At 48.8% G+C, this 21306-nt stretch overlaps 1 protein-coding gene across 2 annotated transcripts in view; it reads right to left on the bottom strand.

Moving 5' to 3' along the window:
- The window catches only part of LOC138522052 (antigen peptide transporter 2-like), a 296928-nt gene that overhangs the window by 263802 nt on the left and 11820 nt on the right, over window positions 1–21306 (bottom strand). For both annotated transcript variants that reach the window (XM_069635282.1, XM_069635283.1), the window contains exon 2: window positions 3153–3732. In XM_069635282.1, coding sequence (XP_069491383.1) covers window positions 3153–3693 — 541 coding nt within the window. In that variant the 5' untranslated portion in view covers window positions 3694–3732. The remainder of the gene's footprint in view (window positions 1–3152; window positions 3733–21306) is intronic.

Genomic DNA, 21306 nt, shown 5'->3' with positions numbered 1-21306 from the left:
TGCACGCTGCAAGATCTGCAACATTACTTAGAAATCAGCGGTACTGGGAAATCCTGCTTATTTAGCAGCTGGACTACACGCTGCAAGATCTGCTCCATTACTTAGAAAGCAGCAGTACTGAGAAATCCTGCTTATTTAGCAGCTGGGCTGCATGCTGCTAGATCTGCTCCATTACTTAGAAAGCAGCAGTACTGGGAGTTCCTGCTTATTCAGCAGCTGGACTGCACGCTGCAAGATCTGCAACATTACTTAGAAATCAGCGGTACTGGGAAATCCTGCTTATTTGTCAGCTGGACTGCACGCTGCAAGATCTGCTCCATTACTTAGAAAGCAGCGGTAATGGGAAATCCTGCTTATTTAGCAGCTGGACTGTGCGCTGCAAGATCTGCTCCATTACTTAGAAAGCAGCGGTACTGGGAAATCCTACTTATTCAGCAGCTGGACTGCACACTGCAAGATCTTCTCCGTAACATAGAACGCAGCGGTACAGGGAGCATGTGCTAATTTAGCAGCTGGGCTGCACACTGCAAGATCTGCTCCATTACTTAGAAAGCAGCGGCCCTGGGAAATCCTACTTATTTAGCAGCTAGGTTGCACGCTGCAATATCTGCTCCATTACTTGGAAAGTAGCAGTGCTGGGAAATCCTGCCTATTTAGCAGCTAGACTGCACGCTGCAAGATCTGCTGCATTACTTAGAAAGCAGCGATACTGGGAAATCCTGCTTATTTAGCGGCTGGACTGCACGCTGCAAGATCTGCTCCATTACTTAGAAAGCAGCAGTACTGTGAAATACTGCTTATTTAGCAGCTGGACTGCACGCTGCAAGATCTGCTCCATTACTTAGAAAGCAGCAGTACTGGGAAATCCAGCTTATTTAGCAGCTGGACTGTGCGCTGCAAGATCTAATCCATTACTAATAAAGCAGCAGTACTGGGAAATCCTTATTTAGCAGCTGGACTGCACGCTGCAAGATCTGCTCCATTACTTAGAAAGCTGTGGTAATGGAATATCCTGCTTATGTAGTAGCTGGACTGCACACTGCAAGATCTGCTCCATTACTTAGAAAGCAGCTGTACTGAGAAATCCTGTTTAATTAGCAGCTGGACTGCACGCTGCAAGATCTGCTCCATTACTTAGACAGCAGCAGTACCGGGAAATCCTACTTCTTTAGCAGCTAGGCTGCACGCTGCAAGATCTGCAACATTACTTAGAAATCAGCGGTACTGGGAAATCCTGCTTATTTAGCAGCTGGACTGCACGCTGCAAGATCTGCTCCATTACTTAGAAAGCAGCAGTACTGAGAAATCCTGCTTATTTAGCAGCTGGGCTGCATGCTGCAAGATCTGCTCCATTACTTAGAAAGCAGCAGTACTGGGAGTTCCTGCTTATTCAGCAGCTGGACTGCACGCTGCAAGATCTGCAACATTACTTAGAAATCAGCGGTACTGGGAAATCCTGCTTATTTGTCAGCTGGACTGCACGCTGCAAGATCTGCTCCATTACTTAGAAAGCAGCGGTAATGGGAAATCCTGCTTATTTAGCAGCTAGACTGCACGCTGCAAGATCTGCTCCATTACTTAGAAAGCAGCGGCCCTGGGAAATCCTGATTATTCAGCAGCTGGACTGCACGCTGCAAGATCTGCAACATTACTTAGAAATCAGCGGTACTGGGAAATCCTGCTTATTTAGCAGCTGGACTGCACGCTGCAAGATCTGCTCCATTACTTAGAAAGCAGCAGTACTGAGAAATCCTGCTTATTTAGCAGCTGGGCTGCATGCTGCAAGATCTGCTCCATTACTTAGAAAGCAGCAGTACCGGGAAATCCTGCTTATTTAGCAGCTAGACTGCACGCTGCAAGATCTGCTCCATTACTTAGAAAGCAGCGGCCCTGGGAAATCCTACTTATTTAGCAGCTGGACTGCACGCTGCAAGATCTGCTCCATTACTTGGAAAGTAGCAGTACTGGGAAATCCTGCTTATTTAGCAGCTAGACTACACGCTGCAAGATCTGCTCCATTACTTGGAAAGCATTGGTACTGGGAAATCCTGCTTATTTAGCAGCTGGACTGCACGCTGCAAGATCTACTCAATTACTTAGAAAGCAGCGGTACTGGGAAATCCTGCCTATTTAGCAGCTGGACTGCACGCTGCAAGATCTGCTCCAGTACTTAGAAAGCAGCGTTACTGGGAAATCCTGCTTATTTAGCAGCTGGAAAGCAGCGGTAATGGGAAATCCTGCTTATTTAGCAGCTAGACTGCACGCTGCAAGATCTGCTCCATTACTTAGAAAGTAGCAGTACTGGGAAATCCTGCTTATTTAGCAGCTAGGCTGCAAGATCTGCTCCATTACTTAGAAAGCAGCGGTACTGGGAAATCCTGCTTATTTAGCAGCTGGACTGCACGCTGCAAGATCTGCTCCATTACTTAGAAAGCAGCGGTACTGGGAAATCCTGCTTATTTAGCAGCTAGACTGCACGCTGCAAGATCTGCTCCATTACTTAGAAAGCAGCGGTACTGGGAAATCCTGCATTTTTTAGCAGCTAGGCTGCACGCTGCAAGATCTGCTCCATTACTTAGAAAGCAGCGGTACTGGGAAATCCTGCTTATTTAGCAGCTAGGCTGCACGCTGCAAGATCTGCTCCATTACTTAGAAAGCAGCGGTACTGGGAAATCCTGCTTATTTAGCAGCTAAGCTGAACATTTCCTGAGGTTCAAGACTCCCCAGGAGCACTGACAGTCTTACAAACACTATCCCAATGTTTAGCTGTGCCTTTCTGAACAGGCCTTCTCTGCCAATGTCCCCTGGGCCTGGAATTCTATCCCTGCCTACTGAATTCCACCTATTAAGTTGGAATTCCAGAAGGCTCTCACAACTCGTGTTTTATTATGCTTATCCATAGTTCGAGTTGCATCCCATCTTTATTTCCTTATAATGAATGTTGCTTTCATTGCATTTTTTAAAATGCTTTTCTTGTGTCGGTTTGGTTCACTGTTTATGAATATGATTGAAATGGTTCTTTTAATGAATTTGTATTGTGCAGTGATGCAATGTCAAGAATAGTCCTCTCACTTCTCCATAAAGAGATATACAGACAGGAACTCGCAAACACACACACACACACACACACACACACACACACTTGCACTCACCGACTACAGCGAAGGTCAGGAAGAGGAACGCCCCTGCTAGGTACGCCATGTCATCCTTGGAGTATCGCCACAGCCGTCCAATGGCCACCCAGGTCTTGAGGCCTCTCTTCTCCCTTTGTCCATCCTGGAGTGGTCCCACCTGGGACCCACAAGTCAGCAAGAGGCCCCAGATCCAGCAGGCTATCCCAGAGGCTAGGGCTGCTGGCAGTGACAAGAGCCACCCAGAGTGCACCTCCACCGGTGCCCAGAAGATGAGGAGTCTGGCGGTTCCATAGACTGCCGGTGTGAAGGAGAGCACCACGAGGCATAGGGAGAGGGCCCTACTCCTGAAGTCATCCCTGGTGTGCCACCACTTACCACTGAACCTCCAAGCTATGCCCAGAAGTAGGGGGAATTTGAGAGAAGTCAAGAACCAGATGTAGCTGAGAATCCCAAAGGGGTAAAACCTCAGGAGAGGGCAAGCCACAAAGGAGTTGAAGAGGATATCACAGAGGGCGTAGGCGGAGAGGTGGAGCAGGATGCCCATGATGAGGACGGCCATGGTCTACAGGATAGCAGCAGCAGAGAGCGTCCACAATACCTGTGAGAGAGAAGAGGACATTGTAAAAGATGTGCACCACAGGCCTAAAAATCTCTAGAAGCGAATCAACAGGAAGGCTCACGCTGTGCTCCACCCTCAGGATGGAGACATGGAGGTGTTCCACCCTCAGGATGGAGACATGGAGGTGCTCCACTCTCAGGAGGGAAAATGGAGGTGCTCCACCCTCAGGCTGGAGACATGGAGGTGCTCCACCTTCAGGATGGAGACGTGGAGGTGCTCCACCCTCAGGATGGAGACACGGTGGTGCAGGGGTAGGGGACAGGTAAACACACCTGGACTATGGCTGAATATTCCTAAAAGAAAAGCAAAAAGACAGATCTTGTGTCCTTGTGCTTCTGGCAGTGAAAGGACCATGCAAGGGTCCATGTGAGATCAATGACCCATGTAGACATCACTGTGCAGGACATTGGGCCTTAAACTGCATCCACTGTGATGAATCGGATGGACTCATCCCTGTTTTCCCGGCAGTGACCTCCTCCCATGTGGCCAGGGGGTGGCAGCCACTACCCGATCCCAACCCTGGGGCTGACTATATGAGGGAGGATCACATGGGAGGAGACAATTACCGTGGAGATACCCTGAACCCATCGAATGAGACATGGTATTCCCCCCTTTCACGTGAAGAAGACCCTCTAATAGCAGAGTTCTTATAATTAATGGCCTATGGTCATGCTGGTCAGGCCCCCACCTTTGCCCCAAACACGCACAACTCATGCATAACACCTTTCGTTTCTGAGGTGCCTTTATGTGACATCTCTGAGAAAAACCTTCTAAAAAAGTCCAATGACATCCAATGGCTCAAACACCCATAACCACCCAGGTGCTGAGACGAAGAGGAGGATGAGGGAGTTTCTGTAAAGTGACACCACCCAGGTACTGAGACGAGGATGAGGGAGTTTGTGAAAAGTGACACCACCCAGGTGCTGAGACGAGGGGGAGGATGAGGGAGTTTGTGTAAAGTGACACCACCCAGGTGCTGAGACGAGGAGGAGGATGAGGGAGTTTGGTAAAGTGACACCACCCAGGTGCTGAGACGAGGGGGAGGATGAGGGAGTTTGTGTAAAGTGACACCACCCAGGTGCTGAGACGAGGAGGAGGATGAGGGAGTTTGGTAAAGTGACACCACCCAGGTACAGGGACGAGGAGGAGGATGAGGAAGTTTGTGTAAAGTGACACGCAGGCTCGTTGTTTTTCCAAGTCTTCAGCGCTTGGGACATTTAAAGATGGCACCGCACAACTGAATCGAGCAGCGCAGAGAAGATGTTGAACCCCATGCTGAAGCTCATGAATGCGAGGCACACGGACACAGGTGGTGGGACGGAGAAGACTGCCAGGTCAGGAGGAGAAATGCTGCGTTTGAGCAGGAAGGGCTGTGATGATACTGGGAGCCACTTAGGAGCTCCTGGATGTTGAGCCGCTTGAAGAGACAGTGTTCTCCAGTCTGACCCAAAAAGGAAAGCCGGCGTGTGACAGTGGAGCTGCACAGGAGGCTGGAAGAACGTTTGCATATTCCAGAGTGTTAAGTGGATGAAGGAACCACACAGCAGGATCAGAGATTCTGGAAGGAACTGGTGAGCCTGCCCAAATCAGCTGGTGACCCCGGGCGTTCCACAAGCGCACCAACAAATGTTTGAATGGTACAAAATTGCTGATGCAGAAAATACCAGAAGTTTGTTTAAATGCAGTCAAGGCAAAGTACAAAGGCAAACCCCAATCAAGTACAAATGCATGAGATGCCAGTATGGGGAAAGGTTTGAGCAAATGTTATCATATACAGATATACCAAGCACCTCATGGTATTGTGGTATAGCCAAAGAACTGTGAACCTCATAACAAGTCCTGGCAGATGAGTACACCAGGCAGCTGAAATTGTATAAAGGTTCACGGCAGGGGAGTATACCAGGTAATCTGAAAAATACTATACGGAAAGTCCTGGCAGGAGAGTACACCAGGCAGCTGAAATTGCATAAATATTTCTGGCAGGAGAGTATACCAGGGGATCTGCAAAGTTAAAAGAAATACTACAGAAAGACTGTTACAGAACGTATTCCTTAAACAGGAGCTGTTCCCCACCTTCCCCTAGAAACTCAATGTCTCCAGAGCTCTGGTCCTCTCTAGGAAAGCCGGCGTGTGACAGTGGAGCTGCACAGGAGGCTGGAAGAACGTCAGCATATTCCAGAGTGTTAAGTGGATGAAGGAACCACACAGCAGGATCAGAGATTCTGGAAGGAACTGGTGAGCCTGCCCAAATCAGCTGGTGACCCCGGGCGTTCCACAAGCGCACCAACAAATGTTTGAATGGTACAAAATTGCTGATGCAGAAAATACCAGAAGTTTGTTTGAATGCAGTCAAGGCAAAGTACAAAGGCAAACCCCAATCAAGTACAAATGCATGAGATGCCAGTATGGGGAAAGGTTTGAGCAAATGTTATCATATACAGATATACCAAGCACCTCATGGTATTGTGGTATAGCCAAAGAACTGTGAACCTTTTAACAAGTCCTGGCAGATGATGTCATGATCTCTGCTTCCAAAGGGTCAGGACTTACCCAACTCCCTTGGAAGCAGACCCATAACCCCGGTTCCGGGTGCCGGCCAGTCCCAATTGGGACCTTTTGGACCCTGTCCTGGCGCCAGTGGCACCAGGCTCATAAATGTGCCCAGTCCCAGCGCTGGAAGCGCCGGGCTCATAATGCTTGGGTGGACTTACCTGCAGCAGACCATGCTGCTTACTTGCCTGCCAGTTGAGCCTCTGATCCTCTTCTGTTTGGAACTACTTTTCCTGTTGGGTGGGGCAGGAGCCACTCCCTAGATTCAGAACACTGGAACTCTTCTGGAAAGCAGGAACTCTTTTCTTACCTAGGCGAGGCCGTGGAAGGAGACACCTAAGCACTACAGGAGGCTATTTAAACCACACCCGATGGATGAATCTTGCTTTGCGTTATTCTGCATTCTCTGCAGCAGAACGCTCATCGTGTCTTCCGATCCTGTGCCTAAGGGAACAAAGGCTTACCTTCCTGGAATCCAGTCTTCAGCAGCACCTATAAAGACAAAGAAAGAACAGGTTAGCACTACGGTCTTCAGTGGCAGCGCATCTCTTACCTGGTCCAGCGGCTGTCACCAACGCCTCGCGCTGCATTCTGGCATCTGAAAGACAAAAGCTTACCGACTCTTCGCACACTCTGGAGGTCTTCGCGCTGCATTCCGGCATCTGAAAGACAAAAGCTTACTGACTCTTCGCACGCTCCGGAGGCCTTCAACGCTGCATCCCCGCATCTGAAAGACAAAAGAAGGTGCGTTTAGAGACATTGGGCAACTTTACTACTCACGTGCCATCACTCCTTCCCACGCCGAAATCAGCGGGTATCCCAGCACCCTTCAGCTTCTCTAAAGCTCCGAACTTGTACCTGCAAGGTAAAAGAGACAGTTAGTGCGCATCGTGAAGCAGGCAACAAGCGCTCACTTACGTGCTTCCAAGCGCTTCTATTCCTCACGCGGGCTCGATCCTCAACTCTCTTCAGCCCGCCATCCGCCATCGCCGGAATCCTGCAAAACAAGAGGTATCATTACAAAAGAACTTTACATAAGTCAAAAGCCATACTCACGAGCTCCTCGGCACCGCTCCACAGCAGCCACGCCTTACGCACTTAAAGACTTTAAAGACATTTGAAGTGCCCAGAACTTACCGTTCGTGCAGTAAACGACGGACAGCAGTCCTCTGAGGTCAAGAGGCCTGCACCCTTATCCAGTGAAGAAACTGGTTACGGCACCCTGCCCCCGAGGCAGATGGAGAGCTCGGTGTTCACCTACCTAAGGTGAGCTCGTTAACCTTTGGGGTTCTACAAGAGAAGAGAAAGGGAAGAGGAGAGAGGCACCCAATAACCCCAGTTCATTAATCCCATATTTTCTATCTGCAGACATCTTACTCTCTGCGTCAGACACACAGTGCACAGAGGTCCAGCCCGAGAAATCAACCGTGTGTTACACATCACCCTTGAAGACACGGCATTCACCCAGTCAAGACCGGCGCCTCTGCGGGAATCAGGTGAGCGTTACAGAACGCAAAGCCCACCGCAAAACTCCCACCCAGGCGCTATGGAAACCTCGGATACCGACCAGCTAGCCCAGTTACTTGGGGAACTAAGAGCAGAAGTGCATGCAGCCCGCCAGGAAACGAATGCTCTAAGAAGGGAACTGATTATTTCCAAGGAGCGAACAGATGATCTCGCTAGACAATTGCTACAGTCACAAGCCGGACAAACTCAGTTGCCCGCATCAGGGGCAAATCATCCTTCAACATCCTCTACGAACCCAGTGCAGATCAACCTACCCGGGAATGTGCCTCTGGCTCCGCACGAACGATTTTCTGGTGACCCAAAGAGGTTTGCAGTATTCATTAATCAGTGCCGCTTGCACTTCTTATGCCGGCCAGCAGCCTTCCCAACAGATCAAGCTAAGGTAGCTTTCGTACTTTCGTACCTCAGTGGCAGTGCGGCAGATTGGTCGATTCCTCTAGTCAATCAGGATGATCCGGTTCTCCATGATTTTCAAGCTTTTCAGCTCAGCATGGAAAAACTGTTCGCAAGACATTCACAGGGGCAGGCCTTGGACAATGAGCTCCTTTCATTACGACAGGGTAATCAAGACCTTTTGGCTTATATTGCGTCTTTCAACAGACTGATAGTGGAAACTCAATGGCCTGAGGACAAAAGGATTACGCTGTTTTATAGAGGTCTACGTGGAGAACTCAAAGATGTGTTAGCCCAAGTAGTGAATCCCCCGCAAGACTGCTCGGACTATATTGACTTAGTCGTTCAAATAGACCACAGACTACAGAACAGGAAGGCCGATCGTTCCAAGTTTGATGCTCGAGTGTTTTCCAAACCACCAACTCCTACCAAAGGAGCAGACTCCGGGGAACCCATGCAAATAGGGGGCCTGAAAGGACCACTAACCCAAAAAGAGCGGGAAAGGAGAAAACAGCTGCAATTATGCCTCTATTGCGGAAACTCGGGGCACTTTCTTCGAGACTGTCTGGTGAAACCAGCCAAGAAGGCAGTAGGGGCTGCAGTTACCAGGGTCACAAACTCTGAGCAGGGAAACGACCTCGCCCGACAAGAATAGAGGTCCTCTTGCCGAGCGTTAGAACCAGTTCCGTGACCTCGCATTTCGTGATACCTATGGTCCTCATTAGTCCGGAACGTCCGGATCGATTACATGCGATTGAAGCTTACGTCGACAGCGGTGCCATCGGCAATTATGTGGATCATGAAATGGTATTGAGGATGAATCTGACTCTTTGTCCAAAGGCTGTAAAGGACGTCATTACTACGGTGGATGGCACGGAGATAGCTTCCGGACCAGTAACGCATACCACCCAAGAAGTGACGTTAGTAAGTCAAGATGAACACTATGAGAAGATCGTGTTCGATGTGATCAAGGCCCCTCAGTTCCAAATTATTCTAGGAATTCCTTGGTTAGAGAAGCACAATCCTCAGATCGATTGGCGAGCAAGAACGGTTCAGTTTCCAGAATGTGTCTCCACTTGTTACCCTCGACCTGATGTCGCACTAGCAGCAATTTCTTCGGAGGTTCCCCAGTTACCCCCCCGAATACCTAGAATTCCAAGATGTCTTCCGGAAGGATCAAGCTAACTCTCTACCTCCTCATAGGTCTTATGACTGTCAGATAGACCTGATACCTGGATCTACCCCTCCTTGTAGTAGAATGTATGCCCTCACCGAGCCTGAAAATCTTCACCTCCGACAATACCTGGATCAATACCTAGCGAATGGGTTTATCCGTCCTTCCAAGTCCCCTGCTTCCTCAGCTTTGTTCTTCGTTCCAAAAAAAGAAGGGGACCTTAGAACTTGTATAGATTATCGCGCCCTGAACCAGATCACCGTTAAGAATAGATATCCGTTACCTTTGATCCCTGAACTCCTGGACCAAGTCAGAAAAGCATGCATATATACAAAGCTGGATCTTAGAGGAGCCTACCACTTGGTACGAGTAAAAGAGGGCGATGAATGGAAGACGGCCTTCCGCACCAAGTATGGGCTATTTGAATATCAGGTCATGCCCTTCGGACTTTGCAATGCCCCGGCCGCCTTTCAATATTTTATGAACGACGTCCTCAGAGAGCTCATAGATGTGTGTGTCGTTGTCTATATTGACGACATCCTCGTTTATTCTTCATCGGAAACTGAACATCGGAAACACGTGAAAATGGTCCTTGAGAGGTTGCGTCAACACAAACTTTTCGCTAAATTGGAAAAATGTGTTTTCAACGTGACTGAAGTTGAATTCTTGGGATTCATATTATCACCTAGCGGAGTGCGTATGGATTCAAAGAAGGTCAATGCAATTCTCAGGTGGCCTTCGCCATCCTCCGTAAAAGGTGTTCAAAGCATGTTAGGCTTCGTTAACTTTTACCGTAGGTTTATCCCCGAATTCTCTCGAATAGTCCAGCCCATCACCGCCCTGTTAAAGAAAAACAAACGTTTTGAATGGTCTACCGAGGCGGAACAAGCTTTCCAGAATTTGAAGACTAAATTTTATCTCTGCACCGATCTTAAAACATCCTCGCCCAGAACTCCCCTACATTGTTGAAACTGATGCTTCAAGTCTTGCCATGGGAGCAGTTTTATCACAAAAGGACCCAGTAACCAATCAGTTGCCTCCCGTGGCATTTTGGTCCCGCAAATTCTCGCCTCCTGAAATCAATTATACTATTACTGATAAGGAACTTCTGGCTATCAAGTCCGCCTTTAAGGCATGGCAGCATTATCTTCTGGGGGCCCGACACACCGTTACCGTGATTACAGATCACCGTAACCTGCAATATTTGAAAACCGCGAAAGCTCAATCCTCTAGGCAACTCCGTTGGGCACTATTCTTTGCCGAGTTTGACTTCATAATTACCTACCGACCTGGTACGAAAAACGGTAAAGCTGACGCCCTTTCTCGGATGGGAGTGGAAGAACACTTGATCAATCCTAAACCTGTACCTATCATTCCCGAACAAAGAATTCTGGGTGTAATCGCCACACATTCCATTGAAGAAGTTAAGGATAAAGCCAGGCAACTGGTAACTCCAGCAGACATACAGAATTGGCATCTGCAGGGAAAGGACTTTACGGTGAAGGACAACCTTTTGTATTTCCAAGAACGGTTATACCTGCCCAGCACAGATTTACAGAAAAAGGTAATCTCCTGTTATCACGATTCTTTAATGGAAGGACATCCCGGTATGGCCAAAACCTCGGAAAAGATCAAGCGCTACTTCTGGTGGCCGTCTTGGAAAAAAGATATCAGAGACTTTATAATGTCCTGTGGAATATGCGCCCAAAACAAGAGTCAAAAGGAAAAACCAGCCGGCCTCTTACGCCCTATTGCCATCCCACCTCGCCCTTGGCATACGCTTTCTATGGACTTCATCACCGATCTACCTACATGCTCCGGATACAATACGATCTTAGTAATCGTGGACCTATTCTCCAAGATGGCGCACTTCATTCCACTCAAAGGCTTACCATCAGCAGCAACTCTGGCCCGAGAATTTCTCGAAAACATCGTCCGACTGCACGGTTTTCCTTCGGTTCTAATTTCGGATCGAGGTAGTCAATTTATTTCTCATTTTTGGCGAAGTTGCTGTCGGTCGGCTCAAATTGATGTGAGACTTTCGACCAGCCACCACCCCCAAACCGACGGACAAACCGAGAGAACCAATCAAACTCTGGAACAGTATTTACGCTGCATGCTGCAACAAACTGAAAAAACTTGGAAAGATATCCTTTGGATAGCAGAATATGCCTACAATAACTCTGTCCACTCGGGAACCGGGAAGACCCCGTTCTTTCTTTTATACGGTAGTCACCCTCGAACCTCGGATTTGGAGCCACTCCAAGATCTTGGAACACCAGCAGTAGACCACCTGCATTCTACAATCACCCAAGCCTTTAAGGAAGCCGTTTCTCACCTTCAAAGGGCTAAAGAACAATACAAGAGAGGAGCGGACCAACATCGGAAGGAAGCCCCCCAATATCAAGTAGGAGATCAAGTCTGGTTATCCACCAAACATCTACCTCTAAAAGGACCACGCACATTCAACCTAAGATACCTTGGTCCCTATTCAATCACTACCATAGTAAATCCAGTAGCGGTCAAGTTGGACTTGCCCCCTCACATGAAGATACACCCGGTCTTCCACGTCTCTCTACTAAAACCCGTGCAACCTAAAACCCGACTAACTAAATCTCCAAAACCTATCCTAGTTGATGGAGAACTCGAGTTTGAAGTCAAAAGTATCCTGGATTCTAAGATCTCCAAATCTAAACTATTTTACCTGATTGACTGGAAAGGTTACGGCCCCCAAGAAAGGTCCTGGGAACCTGCAGAATATGTCCACGCGCCTCGTCTGATCAAAAGATTTCATCGAACATTTCCTAACAAGCCAAAACCCCCGGAGAAGCCCGGTTTGGGAGGGGCCTTGAGGGGGGGTGCTGTCATGATCTCTGTTTCCAAAGGGTCAGGACTTACCCAACTCCCTTGGAAGCAGACCCATAACCCCGGTTCCGGGTGCCGGCCAGTCCCAATTGGGACCTTTTGGACCCTGTCCTGGCGCCAGTGGCACCAGGCTCATAAATATGCCCAGTCCCAGCGCTGGAAGCGCCGGGCTCATAATGCTTGGGTGGACTTACCTGCAGCAGACCATGCTGCTTACTTACCTGCCAGTTGAGCCCCTGATCCTCTTCTGTTTGGGACTACTTTTCCTGTTGGGTGGGGCAGGAGCCACTCCCTAGGTTCAGAACACTGGAACTCTTCTGGAAAGCAGGAACTCTTTTTTACCTAGGCGAGGCCGTGGAAGGAGACACCTAAGCACTACAGGAGGCTATTTAAACCACACCCGATGGATGAATCTTGCTTTGCGTTATTCTGCATTCTCTGCAGCAGAACGCTCACCGTGTCTTCTGATCCTGTGCCTAAGGGAACAAAGGCTTACCTTCCTGGAATCCAGTCTTCAGCAGCACCTATAAAGACAAAGAAAGAACAGGTTAGCACTACGGTCTTCAGTGGCAGCGCATCTCTTACCTGGTCCAGCGGCTGTCACCAACGCCTCGCGCTGCATTCCGGCATCTGAAAGACAAAAGCTTACCGACTCTTCGCACGCTCCGGAGGTCTTCGCACTGCATTCCGGCATCTGAAAGACAAAAGCTTACCGACTCTTCGCACGCTCCGGAGGCCTTCAACGCTGCATCCCCGCATCTGAAAGACAAAAGAAGGTGCGTTTAGAGACATTGGGCAACTTTACTACTCACGTGCCATCACTCCTTCCCACGCCGAAATCAGCGGGTATCCCAGCACCCTTCAGCTTCTCTAAAGCTCCGAACTTGTACCTGCAAGGTAAAAGAGACAGTTAGTGTGCATCGTGAAGCAGGCAACAAGCGCTCACTTACGTGCTTCCAAGCGCTTCTATTCCTCACGCGGGCTCGATCCTCAACTCTCTTCAGCCCGCCATCGCCGGAATCCTGCAAAACAAGAGGTATCATTACAAAAGAACTTTACATAAGTCAAAAGCCATACTCACGAGCTCCTCGGCACCGCTCCACAGCAGCCACGCCTTACGCACTTAAAGACTTTAAAGACATTTGAAGTGCCCAGAAGTTACCGTTCGTGCAGTAAACGACGGACAGCAGTCCTCTGAGGTCAAGAGGCCTGCACCCTTATCCAGTGAAGAAACTGGTTACGGCACCCTGCCCCCGAGGCAGATGGAGAGCTCGGCGTTCACCTACCTAAGGTGAGCTCGTTAACCTTTGGGGTTCTACAAGAGAAGAGAAAGGGAAGAGGAGAGAGGCACCCAATAACCCCAGTTCATTAATCCCATATTTTCTATCTGCAGACATCTTACTCTCTGCGTCAGACACACAGTGCACAGAGGTCCAGCCCGAGAAATCAACCGTGTGTTACACATCACCCTTGAAGACACGGCATTCACCCAGTCAAGACCGGCGCCTCTGCGAGAATCAGGTGAGCGTTACAGATGAGTACACCAGGCAGCTGAAATTGTATAAAGGTTCACGGCAGGGGAGTATACCAGGTAATCTGAAAAAGACTATATGGAAAGTCCTGGCAGGAGAGTACACCAGGCAGCTGAAATTGCATAAATATTTCTGGCAGGAGAGTATACCAGGGGATCTGCAAAGTTAAAAGAAATACTACAGAAAGACTGTTACAGAACATATTCCTTAAACAGGAGCTGTTCCCCACCTTCCCCTAGAAACTCAATGTCTCCAGAGCTCTGGTCCTCTCTAGGAAAGCCGGCGTGTGACAGTGGAGCTGCACAGGAGGCTGGAAGAACGTCTGCATATTCCAGAGTGTTAAGTGGATAAAGGAACCACACAGCAGGATCAGAGATTCTGGAAGGAACTGGTGAGCCTGCCCAAATCAGCTGGTGACCCCGGGCATTCCACAAGCGCACCAACAAATGTTTGAATGGTACAAAATTGCTGATGCAGAAAATACCAGAAGTTTGTTTGAATGCAGTCAAGGCAAAGTACAAAGGCAAACCCCAATCAAGTACAAAAGCATGAGATGCCAGTATGGGGAAAGGTTTGAGCAAATGTTATCATATACAGATATACCAAGCACCTCATGGTATTGTGGTATAGCCAAAGAACTGTGAACCTCATAACAAGTCCTGGCAGATGAGTACACCAGGCAGCTGAAATTGTATAAAGGTTCACGGCAGGGGAGTATACCAGGTAATCTGAAAAATACTATACGGAAAGTCCTGGCAGGAGAGTACACCAGGCAGCTGAAATTGCATAAATATTTCTGGCAGGAGAGTATACCAGGGGATCTGCAAAGTTAAAAGAAATACTACAGAAAGACTGTTACAGAACGTATTCCTTAAACAGGAGCTGTTCCCCACCTTCCCCTAGAAACTCAATGTCTCCAGAGCTCTGGTCCTCTCTAGGTTGGACTACTGCAACAGTCTCTTTCTCAATCTCCCTCTTTCCTCCTTACGCCCCCTCCAGCTAATCCAGAATAGGGCTGCAAGACTTATCCTTGGCCTCAAGCCCAGGGACTGTATCTCTTCAGCCCTAAAATCTCTCCACTGGTTCCCAGTGGCTGCAAGGATCAGATTCAAGACCCTCTGCATTATCCTCAAGGTCTTCTGGGGCCTAGGACCACGCTATCTCCATCTCTCACTCCCTAAATACTCCCCTGATAGAGCCCTACACGCTCTAACTGCAACTCTCTGAGGGTCAGACGCTTCTCCGAGCAGAGAGTGTGGGGCAGGTCTCTGTCCTCGGCTGCTGCTTCCCTTTGGAGCAGCCTCTCTGCCCCTCTCAGACTTGAGCCGGACCTCCTTAAGTTCCAGAAACTGCTAAAAATCTGCTGTTCTCTACCTCATTCCCCCTTCACCTTCTCTGCTAATCACCCCACTGCCGCGTTGACTGGTGGCCAGATCCTCATTTATCTCACAGGATTCCAGGCCCTTCTTCCCAGTCGATACCAGCACCTCACCCACACCCCCCACTGCACTGCCCTTGCGAGCCACTGCTTGGCGGCTCTGCATCCCACACTTGGGAGTCGCCTTGCACTAGCACTTAGCCTGAGGTTCTCCTCCTTGGCTTCCCTTAGCACTTCCCCCCTGGTCCCTCCACCAGCACTTGCCCACTCCTCTGCACCCCCCGCCCTCCCTCCCCGTCTCCTGCACTTCTCCTCACTGCACTTGCACAGTCGAATGCCACAAAGCCTAGTAGGACCATGACTGTATTTCACTGTTTTGCCATTGTCATTACTCCCCTGTTACCTTCCCATTTGGCCTTGTGGGGCTTTGAAACACAATTCTGTTGTGTAAAGCGCCGAACACATGCTCAATAAAATAAATAAAAATAAAACAAACATTGTGAGTCCAGTAAAAACACAAAGGAGCTGTTGGCTAAAGAGACATGTTTGCCATCCTATTTAAGAATCCAGAGGAAGGGGACCACCCTCTGGGCCAAGGGTCTTTACCTTGGAGAACATTTCCTTTGGATTTATTCTTATACTTTTGCCAAATCAAGTTAAAGACATGTCCTTGCACCCCTTTGTGGTTTTATTTGTAGCGTGAGGGTCAAGAGAGGACGTTTTGGACAGAAGGACGGCTTTTCAGTAATCGACATCCTGACACAGACAGATCCTTCGTTTTTGGTTTCTAAGTAGGGACGTTCTTCTTTAGAATAGGGCCAGAGAGGGATTTACCCAACCCATTTATATTTAATAAATGTGTTTAACCAAAAACATGACAATTTCTGACTCCTGGGAGGTTGGCATCATGGAAGGAGACACAGTCAACAGATTCAAAGGAACAATGAACAATGTTTTATGAAATAAAAGTCAGGATGGAGTAAGACCTCACTTGCCCTATACTAAGGCGGGATTACCCGACCTAAAGAAACGAAGAAACGTCAGTGGCAGTAGGTTCAACATAAAAATATATCTGTGTCTAAATCCTATACCTGTCCCCTCAACTAATACAATCATGTTTGTAGGGACATCAACCATAACTCAAATAGTGTTCCAAACATAACGTTCTGAGCTACTTCCAGCTCTGGCTTGCTCGTCAGCCTTTTGCTCCCAAATGCCATTACATTCACCACAAAGTTCAATCTGTCCTCCTTTGAATGTGTGAGGAAATACAGTAGTATAAAGGTTAGTGTGCCCTTCACCGAGTTCAACAAAGTTCCAAGGCAACACAGTTTCAGGGCACCAAAGCTTGGTGGTCCCTTCCCCAAGCTTAAAGCCAATATCAAAAGGGAATATCTTGAGGCTTTGAGTCTTTCCACTGGACTTACACAGGTCTGATGGGTATCAAGAGTCGATTTCGTGCTTTCACCACGGCTAGTCTGATGGTTATCAAGTGTCGATTTCCTGCTTTCACCGCAGAAAGCTTCCTTGTTGGCATAAAGGAGTTCTCTTGGCAAGGAGCAGTTTCAGACCACAGGGTCCACCCATTACAGGTCAAGCAACCAGGAACTTCCAGGTCTCCTTCAAAGCTCATTATTAGACTTAGTAGCCAGTTCCTTAAAAAGTTCAGCTTCACAACTTAACACATTTGTTTCTTTCTTTATATGTAGCTTTCTTTGGACTTTTACTTTAATGTTCATCAAAGCTGGTTCATCTTGCACCATTGCATTCCTATGAATAGTTCAGTTTGTAATCTGTGTTGCTTTCAATAAAATCAAATATCTCTTGGTTTCCATCTTTCAGTTCTGTGTTCAAAAGAAAGGTCAGCTTACTTGCTGTATTCCAAATAGTGTTCAATAAATGTGAGATTTGTTTAGCTCATTCAATATGATATTCAAAACGGTTATTTTCACTTGTTTTCATTCAGTTCAATATGAGCAACGTGGTCCTTTGCGTTCATTGCGATCTGTTGCTTTTACTTATTTTGTTCAGTTCGATGTTCAATAAAAGTAACTTGATCCATTTTGTTTAATGCAGGAAGTTACTTTCACTTATTCCATTTAATTCAATATATTTCATTCAGTTTTGGTATTCAGTAGTAATAACGTGTTCAGTTTCATTCAATTTGGTCGTATTGCATTAACCGCTATTATCTGTACTTCCTCCTTTGAGTGCCCCGGGTATTATAAGTGTCCCCGACACTTACCCAGTCTTGGCAGCTCCTTTGCTTTGTTTCGTCCTCCCGAGGGACCGCCAAATAGCCGGGTGCTTCTCTTCGCACTCGCCGGCTAATGTATGGAGCTCTGCCTCCGCCTTAATGCAGTGCTTGCTGCTAGCATCGGATCCGCATGTACAGGCCAGCGGCATCCCAAGGGTTTCCTCTGGCGTCTTGGCATCTGGGCTTCTCCTCTCCTTCGGCATCCACTCTGGTTCTCCTGTTTGTACTCCGACCCATGCTCTATCTCATACTCTGTCCCGTACTCTCTGTTCTGCATGTAGCCCCGGCTAACAGGATACAGATGATGGTTAAGGGCTTGCCTTGCCTGGCCTAATTAAGTGAATTGGTGGGACATGTCTGACCTTCAGGCCTCTTCTTCGTCCCAGTAAGTGAATGGGCAATGGAGGTAATCTTCATTGCTCCTAGTTGCTTCTTCTTAGTCTCACTATTGTCATACATTCTTAAAGGGGGAGAGAAGTGGAATACATTTACAGTGACCCTTAAATGTCAGGGGAAGATCAGGTTGACTTTCCTAAGAAAAAGGGGTATAGCATGTCTCGCACAAAGGTACCTCACTTACCATCCCCAAGGGTCCTCCAGCCAGATGATCCTCCATCATTTGCCAACCCCCCACGGTCAGGATCCAATGGCGATGGGCTTTCCCTGGCCACCTGCATAGAGTGTGCAAGGGGAGTAGGAGTGAGAACCCTTTGGTTTCTCACACTCCTCACACCACACAGTACTTTAATTCCATGCATGAGCAGTGTATTGTGTCCTCTAACGCAACACCATACATGTTCTTGGCTCCGCTTCACTTAATCCCTGTTACTTACTGCAGTGGGGCCCCTCCGCAAACAGTAGTGGGGACCTATGGCTGCAGGCCCCTGTGGAGGAGGCAAGAGCAGAGAGAACCTCTATGCCTCAGAGCAGCATCAGTTTCCCTGTGGCCTGCAGCCTTCTCTCTGCAGTGCAAGAGCAGAGAGAACCTCTACGCCTCAGAGCAGCATCAGTTTCCCTGTGGCCTGCAGCCTTCTACCTGCAGTGCAAGAGCAGAGAGAACCTCTATGCCACTTCCCTGTGGCTCAGCAGACTTCTCTCTGCAGTGCAAGAGCAGAGGGAAACTCTGCGCCTCAGAGCAGCAGCAGCTTCCTTGTGGCTCAGCAGCCTTCTCTCTGCAGTGCAAGAGCAGAGAGAACCTCTACGCCTCAGAGCAGCAGCAGCTTCCCTGTGGCTCAGCAGCCTTCTCTCTGCAGTGCAAGAGCAGAGAGAACCTCTATGCCCCAGAGCAGCAGCAGTTTCCCTGTGGCCCAGCAGCCTTCTACCTGCAGTGCAAGAGCAGAGACAACCTCTACGCCTCAGAGCAGCAGCAGCTTCGCTGTGGCTCAGCAGCCTTCTCTCTGCAGTACAAGAGCAGAGAGAACCTCTATGCCGCTTCCCTGTGGCTCAGCGGCCTTCTCTCTGCAGTGCAAGAGCAGAGGGAAACTCTGCGCCTCAGAGCAGCAGCAGCTTCTCTGTGGCTCAGCAGCCTTCTCTCTGCAGTGCAAGAGCAGAGAGAACCTCTATGCCCCAGAGCAGCAGAAGTTTCCCTGTGGCCCAGCAGCCTTCTACCTGCAGTGCAAGAGCAGAGACAAGCTCTACGCCTCAGAGCAGCAGCAGCTTCCCTGTGGCTCAGCAGCCTTCTCTCTGCAGTGCAAGAGCAGAGGGAAACTCTGCGCCTCAGAGCAGCAGAATGTGTCGAGAGGTGGAAAAACCACACAATCCGTAGGGCGAGCCAAGCTAGAAGTCTGAGCTTAGCTCTCAGAGCCACAAAAATGAGCTGTGAACAAAGTGCTGTTTAGATTATGTAATGTAATAGTTTGTAAATCACAGAAGTGGCACAATAGCTGGGGAAGATGTTGCCATTACAATATATAACAGTGGCCACTGCGGCGTGCTGGAGGAAGGAGTCAGATAAAGGGGTGGCATGTTCAATAATCTTTATTTAAATAATAATGGAAAAAACCTCTCTTCCCTATTGCCAAAGGGTCTTCCCAAGCTAACTAAAGAATAACTTGGGTGCTCATCGTCAGGGTGGTTGTCAAACTCACCAACTCCATCCTCTGTCCAAACAAGCCTACTATAGCCCTACCACTAATAAAAGACATTGGGCCTCATTAAAAGTGTGGTGGTCCAGAAACATGGGTGCTGGTAAGCTCACTGGCACCCTTGTTTCTGGACCGCCACACTACGAGTCTGCCTGCCGGGTCCGCTGCGCCCACCAGGTCTGACTCCGGCGGGCGCAGTGGCGCCGAGAGGCAGAGTCGTCACAGAAGCAACGGCACCGTCCCCACTCCCAGGGTCCTATGGGACTCTGGGAATGGGGACTTACAAAATCCAGCGCCTGACTTGTACTGTCCGGGTGGCACCTGGAAGTCAGGTGCCGGATTCAGAACTACGGGGTTGGCGGCAACCTGCCGGTGGCACCGGCGGGTTAGTGCCAACCTGGTTATCAGGCCCATTAACATAAATAGCTCCAGGAGAATGACTCCCTTCTCCTGTTTCAAAGGGTCAGCCCTCTGGATATATATTATGGCAATAGTTCAATTTCTGCACTTCTAGAGAAGACCAGGAGAATGACTCTCTACTCTGTTCTGCAACTGCTTTCTTCTCCTGGGCAACTTGGTCAGCCCCCAGGCTGCTGTTTAGTGACCTTTTGCCTTCGTTTCTGATTCAGTTGGTTCAGCCGCTGGCTTTCTTTGGATAACTTCCTGCAACAGTTTTTATCAGCCTTTGCAATTCTTCCCAGACTTGTTTAAAGGCCATGCACTCCTTTTGCTTCCAATGTAAAGTTATTCCTTGACTTTCTTTATCTTTCTCTTGTCAATGAGAACAAGGTAAGCTGTTCCCATAGTGTCCTGGATTCCTTCTAAGACTCTGAGAAAGGAGACCGTTCTCATGAGGCTCTCTAGCCTAAATGTCCCTCTTGAGAATCGATTGTTGAGAGAGCCTTATGTTCTTCGCTCTTAAGTCTCTTTGACACAACAACTGGGATGAGGAAAATCACTTGAGGTGCAACCTTCCCATTTGGTCCTTTAATCACAGCTCTGGAGATGAGGGAGATCACTCTTGAGACTTTCTTTCCATTGGATACTCTTGACACAACTAATGAGATGAGGGAGATCACTCCTGAGACTTTCTTTCCGTTGGATACTCTTGGCACAACTAATGAGATGATGGGAGGGGGGAGAATAGCAGTGCTAAATGGTTTAGTCATTAATGATCATTTCTCGTTTTATGCTTAGGGGTCCCCTTTCGAAGTCCACCTTGGTGCCTGTGGTCCATTGGGGGGCTGGCAACGGTAGGCACTCAGGGGAGAGGCCCATCTCCTGTGGCAGGAAGGGGAGAGGCCCATCTCCTGCGGCAGGAAGGGGAGAGGCCCATCTCCTGCGGCAGGAAGGGGAGAGGCCCATCTCCTGCGGCAGGAAGGGGAGAGGCCCATCTCCTTGGCAGGAAGGGGAGAGGACCATCTCCTTGGCAGGAAGGAGCTGGCATCTATTCTATTTTCGGGTTGGCTCGCACCCCTATGTTTACAGCTGGGTTGGGTTATAGGGACGGGGTTGCAAGTGGGGACTGAAGAATCGGGGGGGGGCGGGGAGGGGTGGGCACCGATCTATGCTTATTTTATACTTAGTTATAAGCAGTGTAGCAAGCGAGTCCAGGCGCAAGCCATCGTTAGCACCCGGGCACAAGGTGATCTAATGCCAGTTAGAGAGGCCGGGGGGCAGACCCACAGTGAAGGCTGCACCCCCATCAATGGCTGAAGCTGCGATACTGTTTGCAAAAGTAAGGCAATATGCCCAGAGCTGAATACTGGGTCTACATGCCATCATATATGCTG

Source organism: Ambystoma mexicanum, chromosome 13 (assembly GCF_040938575.1).
Source record: "Ambystoma mexicanum isolate Mex_15411 chromosome 13, UKY_AmexF1_1, whole genome shotgun sequence".
Lineage (NCBI taxonomy): Eukaryota > Metazoa > Chordata > Amphibia > Caudata > Ambystomatidae > Ambystoma > Ambystoma mexicanum.
Note: the sequence above shows the minus strand (reverse complement) of the source record. Positions and strands in the feature narration are given on the sequence as shown.